Consider the following 16,114-nt stretch of genomic DNA (forward strand, 5'->3'; position numbering starts at 1 on the left):
TTTTCCCCCAAAAAAAAAAAAAAAAAAAAAAAAAAAAAAAAAAAGTCAAATGCCCCAACTCCCCAGTTCTGGTTTGAAGCATAATTTGAATTTCTAGGACAAACACTGCTTCCGGGCGGCAGTGACCATGAGAAGGGCTCTGGGGGAAACACAGTTCCTCTCCCCGCCACTGCCATGCCGTGACAGCTGGCAGTCGCTAGCTGTGTGGGGTGTCCTCCCCTCCACTCTTCGCTTTAAACTTTCCTTATTTCACCAACATATGCCTAGATGGAAAACCAATAACGGGGGGCAATGCTTGGGCTGCTTCACACTTTCCAGACTCGGGCCAAGTGTTGCACCGCATGCTGCTCTGCGGGGCCGTGGCACAGGGGGTTTGTTGGGCCCGGCTGCCGGCTCTCCAGGCCCCGCCGCCTGGCTCCGTTCGCCCTTCGGGCGGGCGCAGTTGCGGTTCCCCCGCACCCCGCTAACGTTACTGGGCTCAGCGGCTTCGCGGCGACACTTCAGCGGCTCTGCCCGAGCCCAGTCTCGCACACAAGTAGAGCGGCTCCGCTCCCCGGCAGGTCCCGGCTGCACGACCCGGGGCCTCGGTGATGCCCAGGGGCCGCCCGGTGCGGCCGCGGGGCCCGCGCTCCGACCGCCACGACCCTGCGAAGCTCCGGGAGGCAGGCTTCCCCCCGTCGAGACCTCCCGGCCGCTTCGGCGGGAGGCGGGGGCTCGGCTTCTCTCCCCCCGCGGCCCGTGGGGCGGGCCGGGGCGGCGGGCGGCACCTCGGGGCCGGGGCTCCCGCCGGCAGGGGCCCGCCGGGAGCAGCGAGGGCGGGCGGCCGGGGCGGAGCGGCAGCCGGCATGGGGGCCGGGGCGCTGGCCGTACGCGTGAGTAGGGGCTGGCGGCGGCGCGGGCTCGGGAGCGGGGCGGCGCTGCCGGCGGAGCGCGGCCGGGAGCGGCTGGATGGCGGCTGGATCAGCCTCCTCCTCCTCCTCCCGCCCTCCGCCGGGGTCCCTGGCGGGGTCGGGGCAAGAGAGGCCGGGCCGGGCCCGGCGCCTTCTCCTCGTCCCGAGCGCTCTCCATCTGTTCTCTCCTTCTCTTCTTCTTCTTTCTCTCTCCTTCTCCCCGCTCGGCAGCTGCCCCTCTTTTGGGAGAGGCAAAGGTTCCTAAAGACGATTCCAAACGGTTTTCTTTTAGTTCCTTTTTTTTTTTTTTTTTTTTTTTTGAAACCCAGAGAGCAACTGCGCTGCCGCGTTCCCTGCGTTAAAGTTGTTGGACGAGCTGTAAAAGTGCGTCCCTGTGGCGTATAAATAGCTTTTTTCCAAGTGTCTGGGCGGAACTTTTTGGCGGCATGGTGCAGGGATGATTAAGTTGCTTTCCCAGTCTCGGAAATCAGCAACAGGGGCATTAATACTTGGACGCGTTTTGCCTGGGTAAAGTCAGATCTTCCATCTATGAGGCAACGTAACACTGAACTCTTTGTTTCAGAGCTGTTTTGAGGGGGATGGCTTTATTTTGATTTTGGTTAGATGTGTATTTTGGATAACCACATAGTTTTTCGTTCCTAGTTAGCGCAGCCTCTTCAGATCCTGAAGCAAGCTCAAAAATTTCCTCTTGTTTCTGCGGACATGGCAAATGTCTGTCGGTTCTCATGTGGATTTAAATAGTGAGTTTCCCCAAGTAAATCCAACTCAGTGACTCACGTTTTCAAATGTTGAAGCAGGCTGCAAACCTGTAACTGAGCAAAATTGTGAGGCTAACTGAAGGCCTTAATTGGAAAAGCTCCCTAAGCATCACAGCTGCTCAGAAACTGCTCAAAGGATTTTTGCTGTCTTCTGAATTTAACCTAGTCCACATGATTTTTACCTTGATATGTCTCTGCTTGGAATAAATATTGTTTATTATTCATTTAATCCTGAATGGGAACATGTATTTTTAAAAGAGATGTGGTATTTTAATGTTAGTCAAAATTTAGTTGAAACACTGGTGCATCTACTGTTCATTGTAAATATTTATAAAGTGGTCACAGTAATGCAGTATTGCGGTTCTGTTTCACAAATAGTAAAACATACTTGTGATGTTTATATAAGCAACATCTTTCGTAAATATCACACGAGTGTTGTGTAGGACCTGGGACTGTAGAGCACACATATGCTTCAAATAACTGTTCAATGGGAAAAGCACAGCCAAGTGAGTGAACTGCCAGATCATTTTATATCTGAAAGGACAGTCATGCTTAATAGCAACATAGCAGATGTTCATGTTGCTTACAGACTACAGTAAAAATATTGTGTCTCAAGAGACTTTAAAGGCATGTTTAAAATAAAATAAAATATGTATGCTGTGATAAAATCTGTGAACACAGTGAAGTGTCAAGGCTTAGTCGAATCTAAGCCCTTTTTTAATGTTATTATACAATATTCTCCATGTGTACAATTTCTACTACCAGTTTGTTAATGAAACACGGTAGGAATACATTTATCTTTAAGCACCATGCCAGTGGTGGGCTTCCTAAAGAGATTGAACTCTGTGGTAGCAGTGGCTCCCGGTTCCTGCAGTGTGATTGCAGCTGTGATGGGTGATGCTGCTGCTCTGCCTTGAATTGTCTTCTCAAATATGCAATCCTGTAGGCTGATTAAGATTTCTGCATATTTTCAATCCTATAAATTAATCATGTATTGTTTTATTCCCCTGGGTTTTATTAACTATCCTCCCATGGTTTCTCTGTCACTGCAGCTGAAAACCTGTGAGAATGTTGTGCCTCCAGAAGAACCTATGGGATTAAGGGTTTATTGTGCAGTGGGTTTTCCACCCCCCTTGTTATGTGTGATTAGATTACACAGTCCCTTTCTAACCTTAAAACCTCAGTAATTAAATTTCAGACTTAGCAGATACTAAACATAACAGAAAATCTTTCATAAGGATCCGTCTCACCTGACAGTGGCCAAAATGAATCCCTAAGAAACAGTATTTGGAAGAAGAGTGTAGTGAACCTTCTCCAGAGTGCTGCCCTGACACGCATCCTGGAGCCAAGCTGAGCTACTGGTGGCGTATTGGGATTGTTTGTGTTTGTCCAGTTACTTTTGTAACCCATGTGAGTTTCATGAGTTAACAACATCAGTCTCCTGTTTGCTTACTCCCAGTTCCTTGTTATTCTTGTAACAAGCTTGTCTGCAAGCGTCTTTCTCCCTTACCTGCAGACTACCTACATTCTTGTTCCTCTTCTAGTGTTTTCTTCTGTTCCTTTTTACTTTCCTAATTCACAGAGGTTTTTTCCTGTGGATTAAAATGAAGTGGGGCCAGACCCTTATGCTAGAGCATAAGGATGGATGTGCTTGTGTGGTGGCCACACAGCCTTCTGCAGCAAATGTGACTAATACCCATTTTTTTTTCCCTCTGCTCCTTTAAGCAAAGCAAATCGGCTGTGAGATTGAAGGAGGACATGAAAAAGATAGCTGTGTCTCCACTGAACAAGCAGAGGGACACAACCTGTCCAAAGGTGTTTGGTGTGAGTCTTCTGGAGCTCCAGCAGCAGGGACTGAGCAAAAATGGAATCCCAATAGTTGTGTGGAATATAGTGGAGTACCTCACCCAGCATGGTAAGATCAGTGGAGTCACTTCTCCTTAGCAGCACTCTTTATGTAAGACTCTTCAAAGGGAAGAATGTGGGTTTTTTTGTGGCATGAACCACAGGCAAAGAATGTTACTGTATGTGGTTTGCTCCTTTTTTTTCCTGCCTTGATGCTGAACTTACTTTTTAGCGTGTTTATAAAGGTGGACTACAACGTTAGGTAGCAGCATGCTCGTAAACAAGCTGTTCAGTTTATAATTGGAATGTATCCAATTTGTGAAGGTTTGTGTCATCTTCCAGTTGCAAAACATTTGTCTTTAACACTTTTTCTGTATAGAGATAGTCATAGGCATATACACATGCATCTCACCAGAGAATATTACTGGAAAGGAATACAAGTTCTTACAGGTTTTCAGATATATTCCAGTTATTATTAATCCCCTCAAGGAAGTTAGGTGTTCAGTTCTTAGCTTCTCTTTGCATTCATTTAATGGGACTTTCATTCCTGTTGTTGAAATACATCTCCTTACAGAAACCTAGATCACCACTAGTTCACAGATGTCTTGTATGGCATTTGGTCAGCAATGGAAAAGGTTTTGTGGTGGTAATTTCATTTTCTAAGGAGCGGCATCTGGTTTTACTGTAAGGTTTTCTTTTAGCTACTCAGTAATGATAATCCAGCTGTAGAGGCTTAGATTCTATGACTGTATCCTGGTAGATCCTCAGAAGCTCATAGATGCAAACATGGCTTGAAAATTAGCTTGGATTAAGGTACAGTGCAAATCTAAAACATGATCCTACCTTTACCTCTTGTTTGATGTACTTCAACCTGCATAAAGTGGCCTGCTGGGACACTGGAAGAGAAAGAATGGAAAAAGCTTCCCATCATTTAGGGTTTAATCAAAACCAGAAACTGACAGACACTTTGGACTGGAAGTTGTGGGCTGTGCTCTGTGTTCCATAAAAAGATTGGAATCCCACACGACTGTGTCCCAAATATGGACTAAACAAGCCAAGTTTTCTACTCTGAAGCAAGATTAGCTGGGCTTCTGAATGCCAAGTTGATTATCTGGGCCCGCTAAAGATAAAGGCCATTCTTTTTCTCAAAAATGCAAGCAAGATCTCAAAGATACCCTCTCATATGGAAAATTGTTGAAATGGGTGTCCTGTGTCTGTGTTAGGTTTGTTTTGTGAATTAATGGTGAAGTTAACTGTGAAGGCATTTTTAACAAAGGCCAAGATACCCAGGCTGAGCTGAGTGTTGGGCAGCTACACCCTTAAACTAAGTTTGCATTAAGCTGCCTATTTCCAAATTTATAGATGAAGCCAAATTTCCCTGTGCTGTATTTAGCAGTTTCTTATTACTGTTTTCAGGATGTTCTAGTCTCTCTTTATTTCCATAAATGAGTGAGAGGTGGGAAGGAAGTTTGATCTGTATGGGGGCTGTGGCCTTTGCTCACCTAGTGCTGCAAAACCGAAAATCTTTATTGAGATGAGGTGTTTTCTGCCCTCGAGATGGCAGCACAGCATGTCACAATAGAATGCATTTTGTTGTGAATGCAAGAATACAAACTCTGCCAGCAGTATCTCATATTAGTCAAGTAAAATGTTTTGAGTGCTTGCCCATTTTTTCCCCTTACTAGAGCAGTTTGTCTTCTAGTCCAATAAAAGAGATTATTTTTCTTGAAAGGCAACTCTGTTGCCTCAGAATTGATTTTCAGGACTGGAAGCATTCTGTCAGATTGCAGTTCCTTGATGTCTAGTCTGAACTGATGAAAACAATACATATTCAATTCTCTTAGTGTTATGCTTCTGAGAAAGAACAAGCAGGTGTATAGACACAGTATTAGAAAGGCAGAATTTTTGTAGTGAAAGTATTCTAGAGAAGAAAAAATTTCCAGAGGTTGGTTTTAGGGTCTTCACAGAAGGTTTTGAATCTTAACAAATGCCTAGAAAGTGCTGTTCAATTTAGTATGATTAGTCTGGCTTCCTCTGTTGAAGCCTCCTTTTTTGTACATCTCCTTTACTGAGTGAGGGGTGTCTGGCCTATAGTGATCAATAACATTTCTTTTTCATTGTGAAATGTTTTGGGCTTTGTGCTGTCCATGATACATTATTTGCTTATTGAGATTTCCTACTGCCATAGAGTTGCAAAACTCATTATGGAGTTACTGCTGCACTCAGCACATAATGAGATTTTTTGCCTCATGATGGTCACAGGTAAGTGCCTGTTACCCTGGAACATGAAGCTGGAAGTAATCCAAATGTGTGAGTATGGCAAAAAACCAAACTTGCAAAAATTAAACAACTGAAGGGTTTTGTAGGATCCTTTTCTGTTGAAATATACCAGTGGAAAATGTCTGTCTCAGGTGATTTCTCATTGTGTGAGACAACTCAGTGGCATTGCAGTATTGTGAGTTCTCAAAAGAGTATCCCAGGCCTCAAGATCTTGTCATTAGTATTTGTTATTTATCATAGTCTTAACTACCTGACTAGAGGGGGTTTCTGGGGACATAGTGGTATTTTTTTTTACAGTGTGGTGTATTAATTGCCTTTGTTTGTATTACTAAATGCGTGTTATTCAAACTAGAATATCTATTTCATCATGTCACTGGGATGTGGTGGTTCAGCTCAATCTTTATATAATTACAGGTATGACACAGGAAGGTCTCTTCAGAGTGAATGGCAGCATGAAAATGGTGGAGCAGCTGCGTCTGCAGTACGAGCGTGGGGAGGAGGTGGAGCTCGTTAAAGATGGTGATGTGTACTCAGCAGCCAGTCTGCTGAAACTGTTTTTGAGAGAGTTGCCAGATGGAATTATCACGTCTGCCTTACGTCCCAGGTTCATTCAGGTTTACCAGGGTAAGTGAGAGATGAAATAGTCATCCTTCAGTGCACTTTCTTTCTGGATATCTGGTTTCTTAGTTTACTTACTTTGTTCCTCATTTCCTTTGACTTCAGCTCTTACCTGCTCCCAGATAAGCAGTTCTGTTGCAAGAGGCAGAAAAATGTTTCTCATGTATTTGATAAAGTCTGGACTATTTATGATTTTCTAATCCAGTTATATCTATTGAACAAAAAGTGAAATGATCAGCTGGTTTTTTTGCGTATGCTTGTAGAAAATAATTGCACTCTCTTTAGGACATAGATTTACTTCTGTTTGCTAGGGTGGTTTCTGGCAGTTTCATTGTAATGGACGCTGAGAAGTGAGAACTTCATCTGCTTGTCAGATTGGGCCGAAAGCATACACTGCCAAAGTTTCTGCTTCTCACTAAGTAATGTGATTGTCCATCAAAAAAAAAGAACCAGTTTGCAAGTAACAGCAGACCTTATGTTCTCTTCCCTGTCATAGCACAAAACCTGGAAGATTTCTTTTTTTCTTTTATTCACACCCCCTCATCCACCTTCAAGTGGTGGATCAACCATAGGAAAGACCACCACTTCTGCTGTGGAAAGTTGAGAAATCATTTTAAAGAGAGTTATGCAAGTTTCAGTCTAGTTCATTTTCATCTGTATCTGACAATCTCTGGTGGAATAAGTGGTGGTTGGCCCTGCTCCCTGACCATGTGGGTCACTGACAGTTCATCTCTCTTGCTGCAGGCAGTCAACACTTCTTTATGTTTTCCTAAGAAGCTGCAGGGTGAGTGGGTAAAGTTACTGGAGAATGCAGAGGAGGAACATGCTCTCTGACATCATCCCTGGTGGAGGATGGTGCAAAGTTCTCAAACACTTGTCTTGAGGTTTCCCTTCCAATTTTCTTGCCTTCAATGGAGAGGAGGTTTAGCCATTTCCAAGAGGAGTGAGAATAGTACCATGTGTTTTCTTTCTTCCTTTTGTTTTGCAGGCCATAGAAAGTGTTGGTGCACTGGAGAAGAGCTTTATGCTTTACCTTGAGTGCAGACATTTCAGCTGTAGGTTGTATGTGGACTGTAAAATACCTTCCCTATTTAGCAAAGTTGTCTGGGGCACAAGGATAGGGTTCAGGAAGTGTTGTGTAGGAAGGTGCTATTGTTTTAGAAAGTCCCTTTTTTCTGGTCATTGCTGTGCTTTCTTTGAGGACTTTCAGATTTCACCAGGTCTGACTCATCAGTTGTATTTATGTTCTTTCTCATAAATCACAGCTTAAGTGTAAATTAATAATAAATAAATAAGTCACGCCTTTGCTGTTCCATATTTCTGCTCCCACAAAGGTCATATTGGTGTATTGTACCAGGAACTGCTGATGTCCTTTTTGAACAGTGCTGTTTGCGGTGTTTGTGGAAGGGTTAATTTGTTGTCTCCTACAGGAAGGGCAAAATCCCCCCAGTACTTTCTAGGGAAATGAGGTGGGTGTCATTACTTAGCAGATTTACTCACCAAACTTTCTTGTTTCCAAAGAAAGTTACTGGTGTAACCTATGAACTCAGATCTGCAAAAATCCGTCCAGCTGTGACGTGTCTTCATAGCTAAGTTTGCCTGTATTTCACAATAAGATCAAACTTAGTACCATTAAAATTTTGATTAGGGAGTAAAAAGTCTTACTTCAAAAATGCCAGTTGGCTGTTGTGGCAAGGGGAAGGCTTTTGTAAAGTGTGGAGAAAACTTGAAGGGCTTTTCACACTCCAGAAAATACAGCATAAATGAGTAGTTATGAAAGGCACTGATGATTTTCATCGTGTTCAGATAAGCTTAAGTGGTAGGTGGGCATTTGCTTGCAGTTAAATGATCAACCAGCTGTGCAGGATTGCAGGAGTTATCTGTTCACTTATCAAAGTATGTGCAAGGGTATTGCTTGCAAAATGGTACCAGGACAGTGCATGCTTGGGTGTTCATTTTGTAAACTGTGAAGAGAGTAGGTCAAACTGTTTCTGAATCAACAGGTTATTAAAAAATAACTCTGAATCTGGAGCCACTTTGTAACATGTCTACAGCGAAGGCAAATACAAGCTCTGTCACAACCTCTGCATTCCCTCCTGTTGAAGCTTTGCATGGGAAATGTTTTTTTAGGATTTTGTTAGATTTCTTTTGGTGTATTTTTAGGGATTGTTATCAGCATTTTCTAAGCCAGCTGAGATCTTGTCCTGAGAGGAACACATAGTTACTTTACTTACTATAAAAATGATTAGAGAATGATTCCTCTAGTTAAAAGTAGTTGAACTGAAAACGACAAATTTTACCTGTAGCTGTAACCCTTTTCAATTCCAGCTATCAAATTTGTTACCAAATCAAAGAGACATAATCTGCTCTATTATGAGAGAGAGAAGCTGTCCTGTTAGTGTTCAGGAAGTCCATGCAGCTGGTTTGGCATTGCTGTCTGCAACCTGTGCAGTGTTGTGTAAAAGAGCTCTGCCTACTGCCCTCAAATCCTAAAGTACTTTTGTTTAAATTAATATTCAGTGTAATGCCAAGACTATGCAGTTCCATAAAACATCATGTAGTGTACTGTGGTGTGTCCTGGCATTCTCTCTGTGCCCTTGGAGAAGGACAATGGCAGTGGGAGATGGGAAGGGCCGGAGATGTGTGTTGCAAGCACAGGCCAGGGACACACTGATAGTGAACTTGGTGTCAGCCAGTCTCCTCACAGTGCCTGACAAATAAAGGCTGCTCCTTACGGGGAGTTCTGGGGTGAAAAATGTCCATCACAATCTCTTTTGTGGCTGAGGCTTCACTGCAGAACAGAACTGTGTGAAATGGGCTGTACTTAGAGAAACCTCAGCCAGAAATTAGCAGCTCCCATACAGCAATCTCTGCCTGAGCTTGTGTATTCCCTCTGGCTTTTCTTTCCTTATCTTCTATATCGTGATCACTGACTCTTAAGACATCTGTACATACTAGGAACTGTATGCCCAGCTCTTACCCCTTTCACAGGTCACTTGCTTTCATCAAGACAAAATGCTACTGTACTGTACATTTCTTTTTTGTTGTTGTTTCATTTCCTCTTCCAGTGGAGGTACAGTGAAATATGGACTCTGTCTTCCTTTCTTACTCAGTCTAATTAAGTTTAATGCTATTTCATCACTCTGGCTTCTTGACATTGCTCATCCTATAGAATTTATATTTTTTTGGTGGGCAACAGCAAGATGTGAGTTCTAGTTCACATACCTCTTTCTGCTCACTGCCTGTGATGACAGGCATGGTTTTGTCTGGTGCTTGTGAACAGCCTTGCCTATTTCAGGGAGAGGGATGGGAGGCAGTGGAAGGGAAGGAGTAGCTCATTTCTGGATCAACAGGTCAGTTTACAGAACACTGAGTAGCCAGCAGCTGTTTGAGTTACATGAACAAGCAGAACCAAAAATACAGCTTATGTTGGTGGATTTTAGAGGTCAGATTTCAATCTGAACAATGACTGTGAAAATGAATAGATGAGAGCTGACCTTTTAACCGTTGTTATAGATGGGTCATGAGATGGTTGGCTCTTGCAATTAAGGGATGAATATTATGTGTATGTTATGAGAAGTTTTATTGATGTTGTTGTGATTTGTTGTTTGGATGTCCTCTGTTCTCCCTGTAATCCCTCTTCCCCTCCCCACTGTTGTTGCCACTGGTAGCTGGGACATGTGGAGGGGGGGTGTGTACCTGTGCCCCTTGCATAGGGCAGCTGGGAGGAGGACAGGCTTGTTACTATGAGGCATGATATGACAGCTCCTGACTCCAGTCAAGCTGCAAGAAAGCAATCTCCACCAATGCACGGTGAAGAAGAGTTGATTTGCAGACTTTGGGAGGGGCCAAGGTTACCTTTTGCAGCCCCCAGAGGTATAAAAGGTGGAGCAGCTGTTTTGTGTATGAGCACGTGGCATTGTATGGGAGCCACACTCCCAGTGCAGTAATTTTTCCTTACTCAGTCCTTTATTGTATTTTTAATAAACCTTTGAAATTTTTAAAAGTGAGCATTGTTTCTCACACCATGGTAACTGCAGCAGTGCATGAAATCTGATTCATTAGATATCTGTGATTCTCCATGCTCTTGTGACATGATTTTAACCTTCTCCTTTGGCTTTTGTGGTCATTTTAGTGTTATCAGAGCTGTTTCCAAGCCAGAGAAATAACTTCTGTTTACTGTATGATGATGATGTTCATTACACAGTAAAAACTCTTGGAACTGGATTTTTATGCAGATGACACCAGAGTTGCAGAAGAAGTGTGCTGTTCCTCCAGGATGTTGGAATGAAGGATAAATAGAGTGCTGCAAAGTGCTGTAATGATAGAGAGTGAGGTGTCTCAAGTTGGATTGTGATCACAGCCTTCTTGTGAGCAGGGCTTACAACATTTCTGCTCCTGAAGGAAACAAGGCATGATTTTTTTCCCCTCTGGGGCAGGATCATGACTGAAGGATGGTTTCTGAAGCAGATTGTTTCTTGGCAGAGAGAGACTGGAGTCCCACTTCCCATAGATTGCAGAGGTGGAAAGAAATGCTTCAATTCCTCCTGCAGCCCAGTGGGTGCCATGGTACTGCAATGCACAGCCTGCTGCCTCTGTGCCAAAGATCAGCTTCCCGGGGCACATTGAGAACTGCTGACAGATGCAGGCTTTTCTGTCTACCCTCCAGTCTGGTAGCATGCAAGGCAGCTGGAAGCTATGCAGTGGTAGCATGACACTGAGCAGTTGCCTTTCTTCCTCACCTCACAGCACAGATAATTGGCTAGGGTGCTGTGATAACGTGGCTTCAGTGCTTCCGGACTGGAGTTGTTTGGGGTCAGGCCATTTGAGACTTGAGCAAAACAATTATGCACACCTGTTTGCCTGAATTCCATGTCTTTAGTGAAGTTCAGGCAGCATGAAGGAGTAACATGAACAGAGATGAATTGGGGAATTAAATTGTGTATCTAGTATGTCAGAGACACTCAATATGTTCAGAAATAGCATGAACTATTGGAAAATATGTCCCTCTTGTGAGCTGTGGGTGTATGCTGAAATTACATGAAACTGAAAACACCCTCACAAATGTGTCTGTACCTCCTACACTGTTGAGACTCCTGTTTCCAGTTAATTAACATTTTTGGAGATACTGTCTGTCCTTTTCATTTGTCTCCTTGACTCGTACCTCAGTAATGAGTCCCTAGTTCAGCTTTGAGGTGCCAGCTGCCCTTGCTGGCTTCCTTGATCCTCTGTGTTTTGTGTCCTCAGGCTGCTGAGCCTAGACATGGCCTGAGGCTGTTGGGTTTTTTCCCTTCCACAGCCCAATCCACTGTATTTCATTCTTGGTTTTAAAGCCTTGCTGACGGCATATCTAGCTGGGCTTCTCTTGCAGGCGTTGGCTGAGATGCTGTCTACTGCACATGGCTTTTGGAAGGCTCCCAAAATAAAAAATTGAATGAGTTTGTCTGCCTTGAGAACACCTTCCTCTTAGCCTTCATTCTTATTTTCCTCCTTTTCCCCTAGGCAAAATAACTGGATATGCTGTACTTGAAAATCATGAGTAGCATAAACCACTCTGGTGCTCTGATGTTTTTCTAATAGTCACTACCAGTTCAGTAAACCTCAGTGACTGATTTGAAACAAACTGAAAAGGAGGAGGAATGCTCCAAATAATGAGTTTTTCTTATGACTCAAGACTGTTTTTGCTCTCTAAAAATTGAAAAGCTGTAATATTTGAAGAAATATTCACCACAAATTATTAAAGCAATTTTTAAAAATAAAGCTGAGATCCATGAAATGTCATCAGCAGAAGAATCAACAAATTACTTCTGATTTTTGGATTCTTTTGGAGGAAAAACTCGAGTTCCTTCCCTTTTCTTTTTACTGGAGAAGGAGGACAGAGAGCAAAGCCTCATTTTCTTTCTTAGATTTCACAAAGAGAAGGAACTTGATAGCTCAGTAAATGGGGTTTGCTGCCTCATGTCTCTGCGTCCTTCAATTAGGGTAATTTCTCATGATCTTGTGATACGGTATCCGTGTCTGTTCTTTAAAGTACAGAAATGAACAAAGGGGTGACTGTGCCCAGCAATAACATTTTTGATTTTGTTTCATACCCCAAAAACATCATGGTTAATGAACAGGGACATCCTACCCAGAAAATACTACCAAGGCCGTGGGCCCAATAGCTGTGTTTGTTGTCAGGGTGCAAACCTGTGTTCAGAATGTTTTGTGGTGGTTATTAGCATCTTCCTAGTTTGGAAGGGATGGAAATTCCTCCAGTAAATGAAAAAGTACCCATCAGTCTAAAGTCCCAGTGGGAGACTCAGAGAGACAATTAGTTATCAAGGGCATTCCCTAATTAGGTAACAGAGTGATGGTGATGGAAGAGGTACATTTTTTCTGGGAGGTGGCTTTGGCTTTCCTTATCATAGCTGCAAGCAATTTGTAGTAGAAAACACTGTGCTAGTTGCTTTGTTATCTAAAGAAAAGTATGTTAGGAGTATGTTTTGGCTACATGGAAATCAGTTGTGTTTTGTTTTCTTTTAAGATTCATAAAAAGATAATTAGTAATCAAGTCAGAGACTGTACAGTCCACTTTGATCAGTGCAAATACAAATGCACTGAAATTCCTTGTTGTTATTCCATTTAATACAGCCTTCAGAAGCCTCCTGAAATTTCGCTGCAGTAATAGATCAGATTGCTTGCTGTTGCCAAGCTGATTGGTAGTAGCAAAGTCATGATGGTTTTTTCCTCTCTGTTACTGTAAAAAAGGTTGTGAGGTTGTGATAAGCAAGCAAATAAGATTTTTTTTCTTATCTGCTTCATCCGTACTTGATATTTGACTTTTCTGAAGGAGCAAATTTCTTATCTGTAGAAGAAAAGGATATAATTAATCAGTTGGTTAAAATGTGTGGTCCTGTAATTTGGCTGGCATTTTAAACTTTTGTCTGCTGTGATGAAAGAATTCATAGTAAGTGTGTGGTACCAAAACAAACATATAAAAGTGAATTCACCATGCATATAAAACTTAAAAAGGCTTTCTTGCCATATACAGTATTAGCCATGTCAGGAAAGGTAGGATCCTAAATGTGAAAAACAGGGCCAGGAGATCAGCTCCTTTCAAAAGGCCTTTATTAGGAACAGCTCTTGGGTGGGGAACCCGAGGGGTCGCGCACACCGCCACTGCTCCCACAGGACAACGCTGAGGAGGAGGAGTACAGCTTTGTCTCTCGGCAGAGCTGGGGCTTCCGTCCTCACGTCCTCACGAGAGTCCTCAGGAAGACAATGTTGGCTTGTAGTCTAGGGGTGTCATCCCGACTGAGTACTCCTCAAGTCATGGTGACAGGATGGAATCCGGCTCTGTAAATGGTGGTGCAGCCAGTTTAAAACCATAGTTTATGTGCTGGTTTGTTGTTTTTGAGAGAGTTCATACCATACCAACAGCTCCTCATTAAAATTCAGTCCGGGTGCAAGTCCTTCTGGGAACAGGGGAAGTGGTTCCTGACCCAACTGAAAGGGATACAAGTACAGGGGTGCACGTCCTTCTGGGAGCAGGAGAAGTGGTTCCCGACAGAAAGGGATACAAACACAGGGCTACAAATACAGGGTAAGACAGTAACACTTAACAATGGCAAACAAAGTACATTCAACAACAGACTAACACTCCCAGTTAAGATCCTATTAACTTTATCAACTTTATTAACATTAACTACCAATTGCCACCCTGGAAAAAGAACTCCCATCCCCAATGTTTCACTTCTTACACTAAGCCTGGAAGCAGATGAAGTCCCTCAAGTTTCAGCTGTATGAAGTGGCTAATAAGTATATAAAAACCTCATTTGTTTGCCAAACTTATTTGCAGGATAAATCCTGTTTATTAGCCATGACAAATGTCTAGTTGTAAAACAGAAAAAATATTGCAGCTAACTACTTTTCAAAGCACTCTTCTCCTGAAACACTGTTCAGCCCAGCCCTGGAATATTTCTGGGAAATGAAAGATGAAAACAAAGACAAGACTTCTGAGGTGTTTATACGTACATTAAAAGGTGTTCAAAGATTTTTGTTTTCCCCTCCTTTTTTTCTCTCTAAAAAACCGTGAAACAAATGTAAAATATTCTTTTTTTCTTGCATCACAAGCCATGGGATGTTTTCCTGCCAGTCTTCTCTGCATGCTGGTAGCAGGGCATACAGCCGAGCAGCACCAGCAACCCATAAGGCTGATAAATAAGGAAAAAAAGTACTAGAAATGCACAGATGGCCTCATGCTAATGGACACTGCTTATAATTAGATCAGTGTGGAAAACCTTCAGGGCATGAGGTCTTCTGTCTAAAAATGATGTTGCAGAGTCCTTGGGGTTTTCATGCATATGGGAAAGTTTCAGTAGCATTTCACTTTTGTGGAGAGTTGAAGTTAATATTTGCAAGCACTAACACATCCAGTTTTGGTATAAAGGGAAAGCAATACTGACTTGTTTTCAAAACTTTGCTTTTATTGGCATGTAAATCCAAGATTTTGGTGGGTACAAATCACTCTTTGGGAGGTGTTTTTGGGACAGATGAGGGGAACAAAAAATTTTGCACGTGAATTCAATTCCAGCAGCAGGACAAAATTAAGCAGAAGCTGTGTGTGAGGCCAAGCTTGTGTTCACCACCTGGGTCTGTATAAACACAGCATCTGTGAAGTTCATGTAATTTTTACTTAAATACTTGGATGTGACTCAGTTCAATATGGAAAACTTTTATCCATACCTGAATTCTAGAAGATTGTACAGTATAGCAAGGCTACTCTCTAACATGAGGCCACATTTTGACTTGTTTTGGAGGGTGGCACTGCCCAGAACAGTTTCTTTCCCATAAGGATGACTCCTTCCTGAATATGTAGCGGTGTTGTCACCCACAGAAGGTATTGTAGTGCTGTTATAACACTGTGCATTTCAGGAGACCCTTTGTTTTACCATTCTTGCTTTCTTATTTTTGAAGATTTTCATGGGAAGGGAAACCAATAGTATGAGAAGGGTTTGGGAAGTAGGGACAACATTCAGAAGGAGCATGGAATCTGAAGATCTGGTAGAGAGGGAGTTAAAACAGATTTAGCTGTGCCAGGTGGGGATAAACATGGCTCTAAAGCTCTTAGCTGACTGTTAGTAACTGCTCAATCTGCTCAGGAAAAAGGTTATGGCATAAAGATAAGAATGAAATGGCACCCTTGGTGGCCAGGATGAGCCCCAGGACAAACATGCACATTCCCTGAGGAAAACTGAGGAGCTTTGTGTCTTTGAGCAGAAACAGGAGTGAATTTTAGCTCCCACTGCTTGCTCGTCCATGTAGTTAATTTGGCAGCAATGAAGAAAACCATACACGTATGTTTTTTCTTATCTTCTTTTTCCTAGACTCTAGAAACGATATGCAGAAGGAAAGTTACTTGAAAGAACTTCTTAAAGAACTGCCTGATGCTCATTACTGCTTGCTGAAGTACCTGTGCCAGTTCCTGATAAAGGTTGCTGAACATCACGTGGAGAACAAGATGAATCTTTGCAATCTTGCCACTGTATTTGGACCAAACTGCTTTCAGTAAGTTGGGCTTTTTACTATGCCCTGTTTGCTGGCAGAAATGTAATGTCAGAAATCTACTTTGTTAGGGTGATCAGATGGAGGCAGTGACTGGGGCTCTGTGTTAAACTTCAGTGCTAAAGCTATTTTTGAGCCAAATGTAAGTGGAGTTGC

General features: G+C 42.8%; 1 protein-coding gene across 7 annotated transcripts in view; it reads left to right on the plus strand.

Moving 5' to 3' along the window:
- Positions 1–151: 151 nt before the first annotated feature.
- Positions 152–16,114, plus strand: part of FAM13A (family with sequence similarity 13 member A) — a 121,036-nt gene continuing 105,073 nt past the window's right edge. For 3 of the 7 annotated variants that reach the window (XM_041488230.1, XM_041488233.1, XM_041488237.1), the window contains exons 1-4: positions 156–872; positions 3,395–3,584; positions 6,209–6,418; positions 15,781–15,961. In XM_041488230.1, the coding sequence (XP_041344164.1) occupies positions 591–872; positions 3,395–3,584; positions 6,209–6,418; positions 15,781–15,961 (863 nt within the window). In that variant the 5' untranslated portion in view covers positions 156–590. Of the gene's footprint in view, positions 873–3,394; positions 3,585–6,208; positions 6,419–15,780; positions 15,962–16,114 lie in introns of all 7 variants that reach the window. The other 4 variants (XM_041488235.1, XM_041488236.1, XM_041488232.1 and 1 more) reach the window with 3 other exon arrangements.

This window comes from Pyrgilauda ruficollis, unplaced genomic scaffold (assembly GCF_017590135.1).
Source record: "Pyrgilauda ruficollis isolate IOZ18807 unplaced genomic scaffold, ASM1759013v1 scaffold89, whole genome shotgun sequence".
NCBI classification, from domain to species: domain Eukaryota; kingdom Metazoa; phylum Chordata; class Aves; order Passeriformes; family Passeridae; genus Pyrgilauda; species Pyrgilauda ruficollis.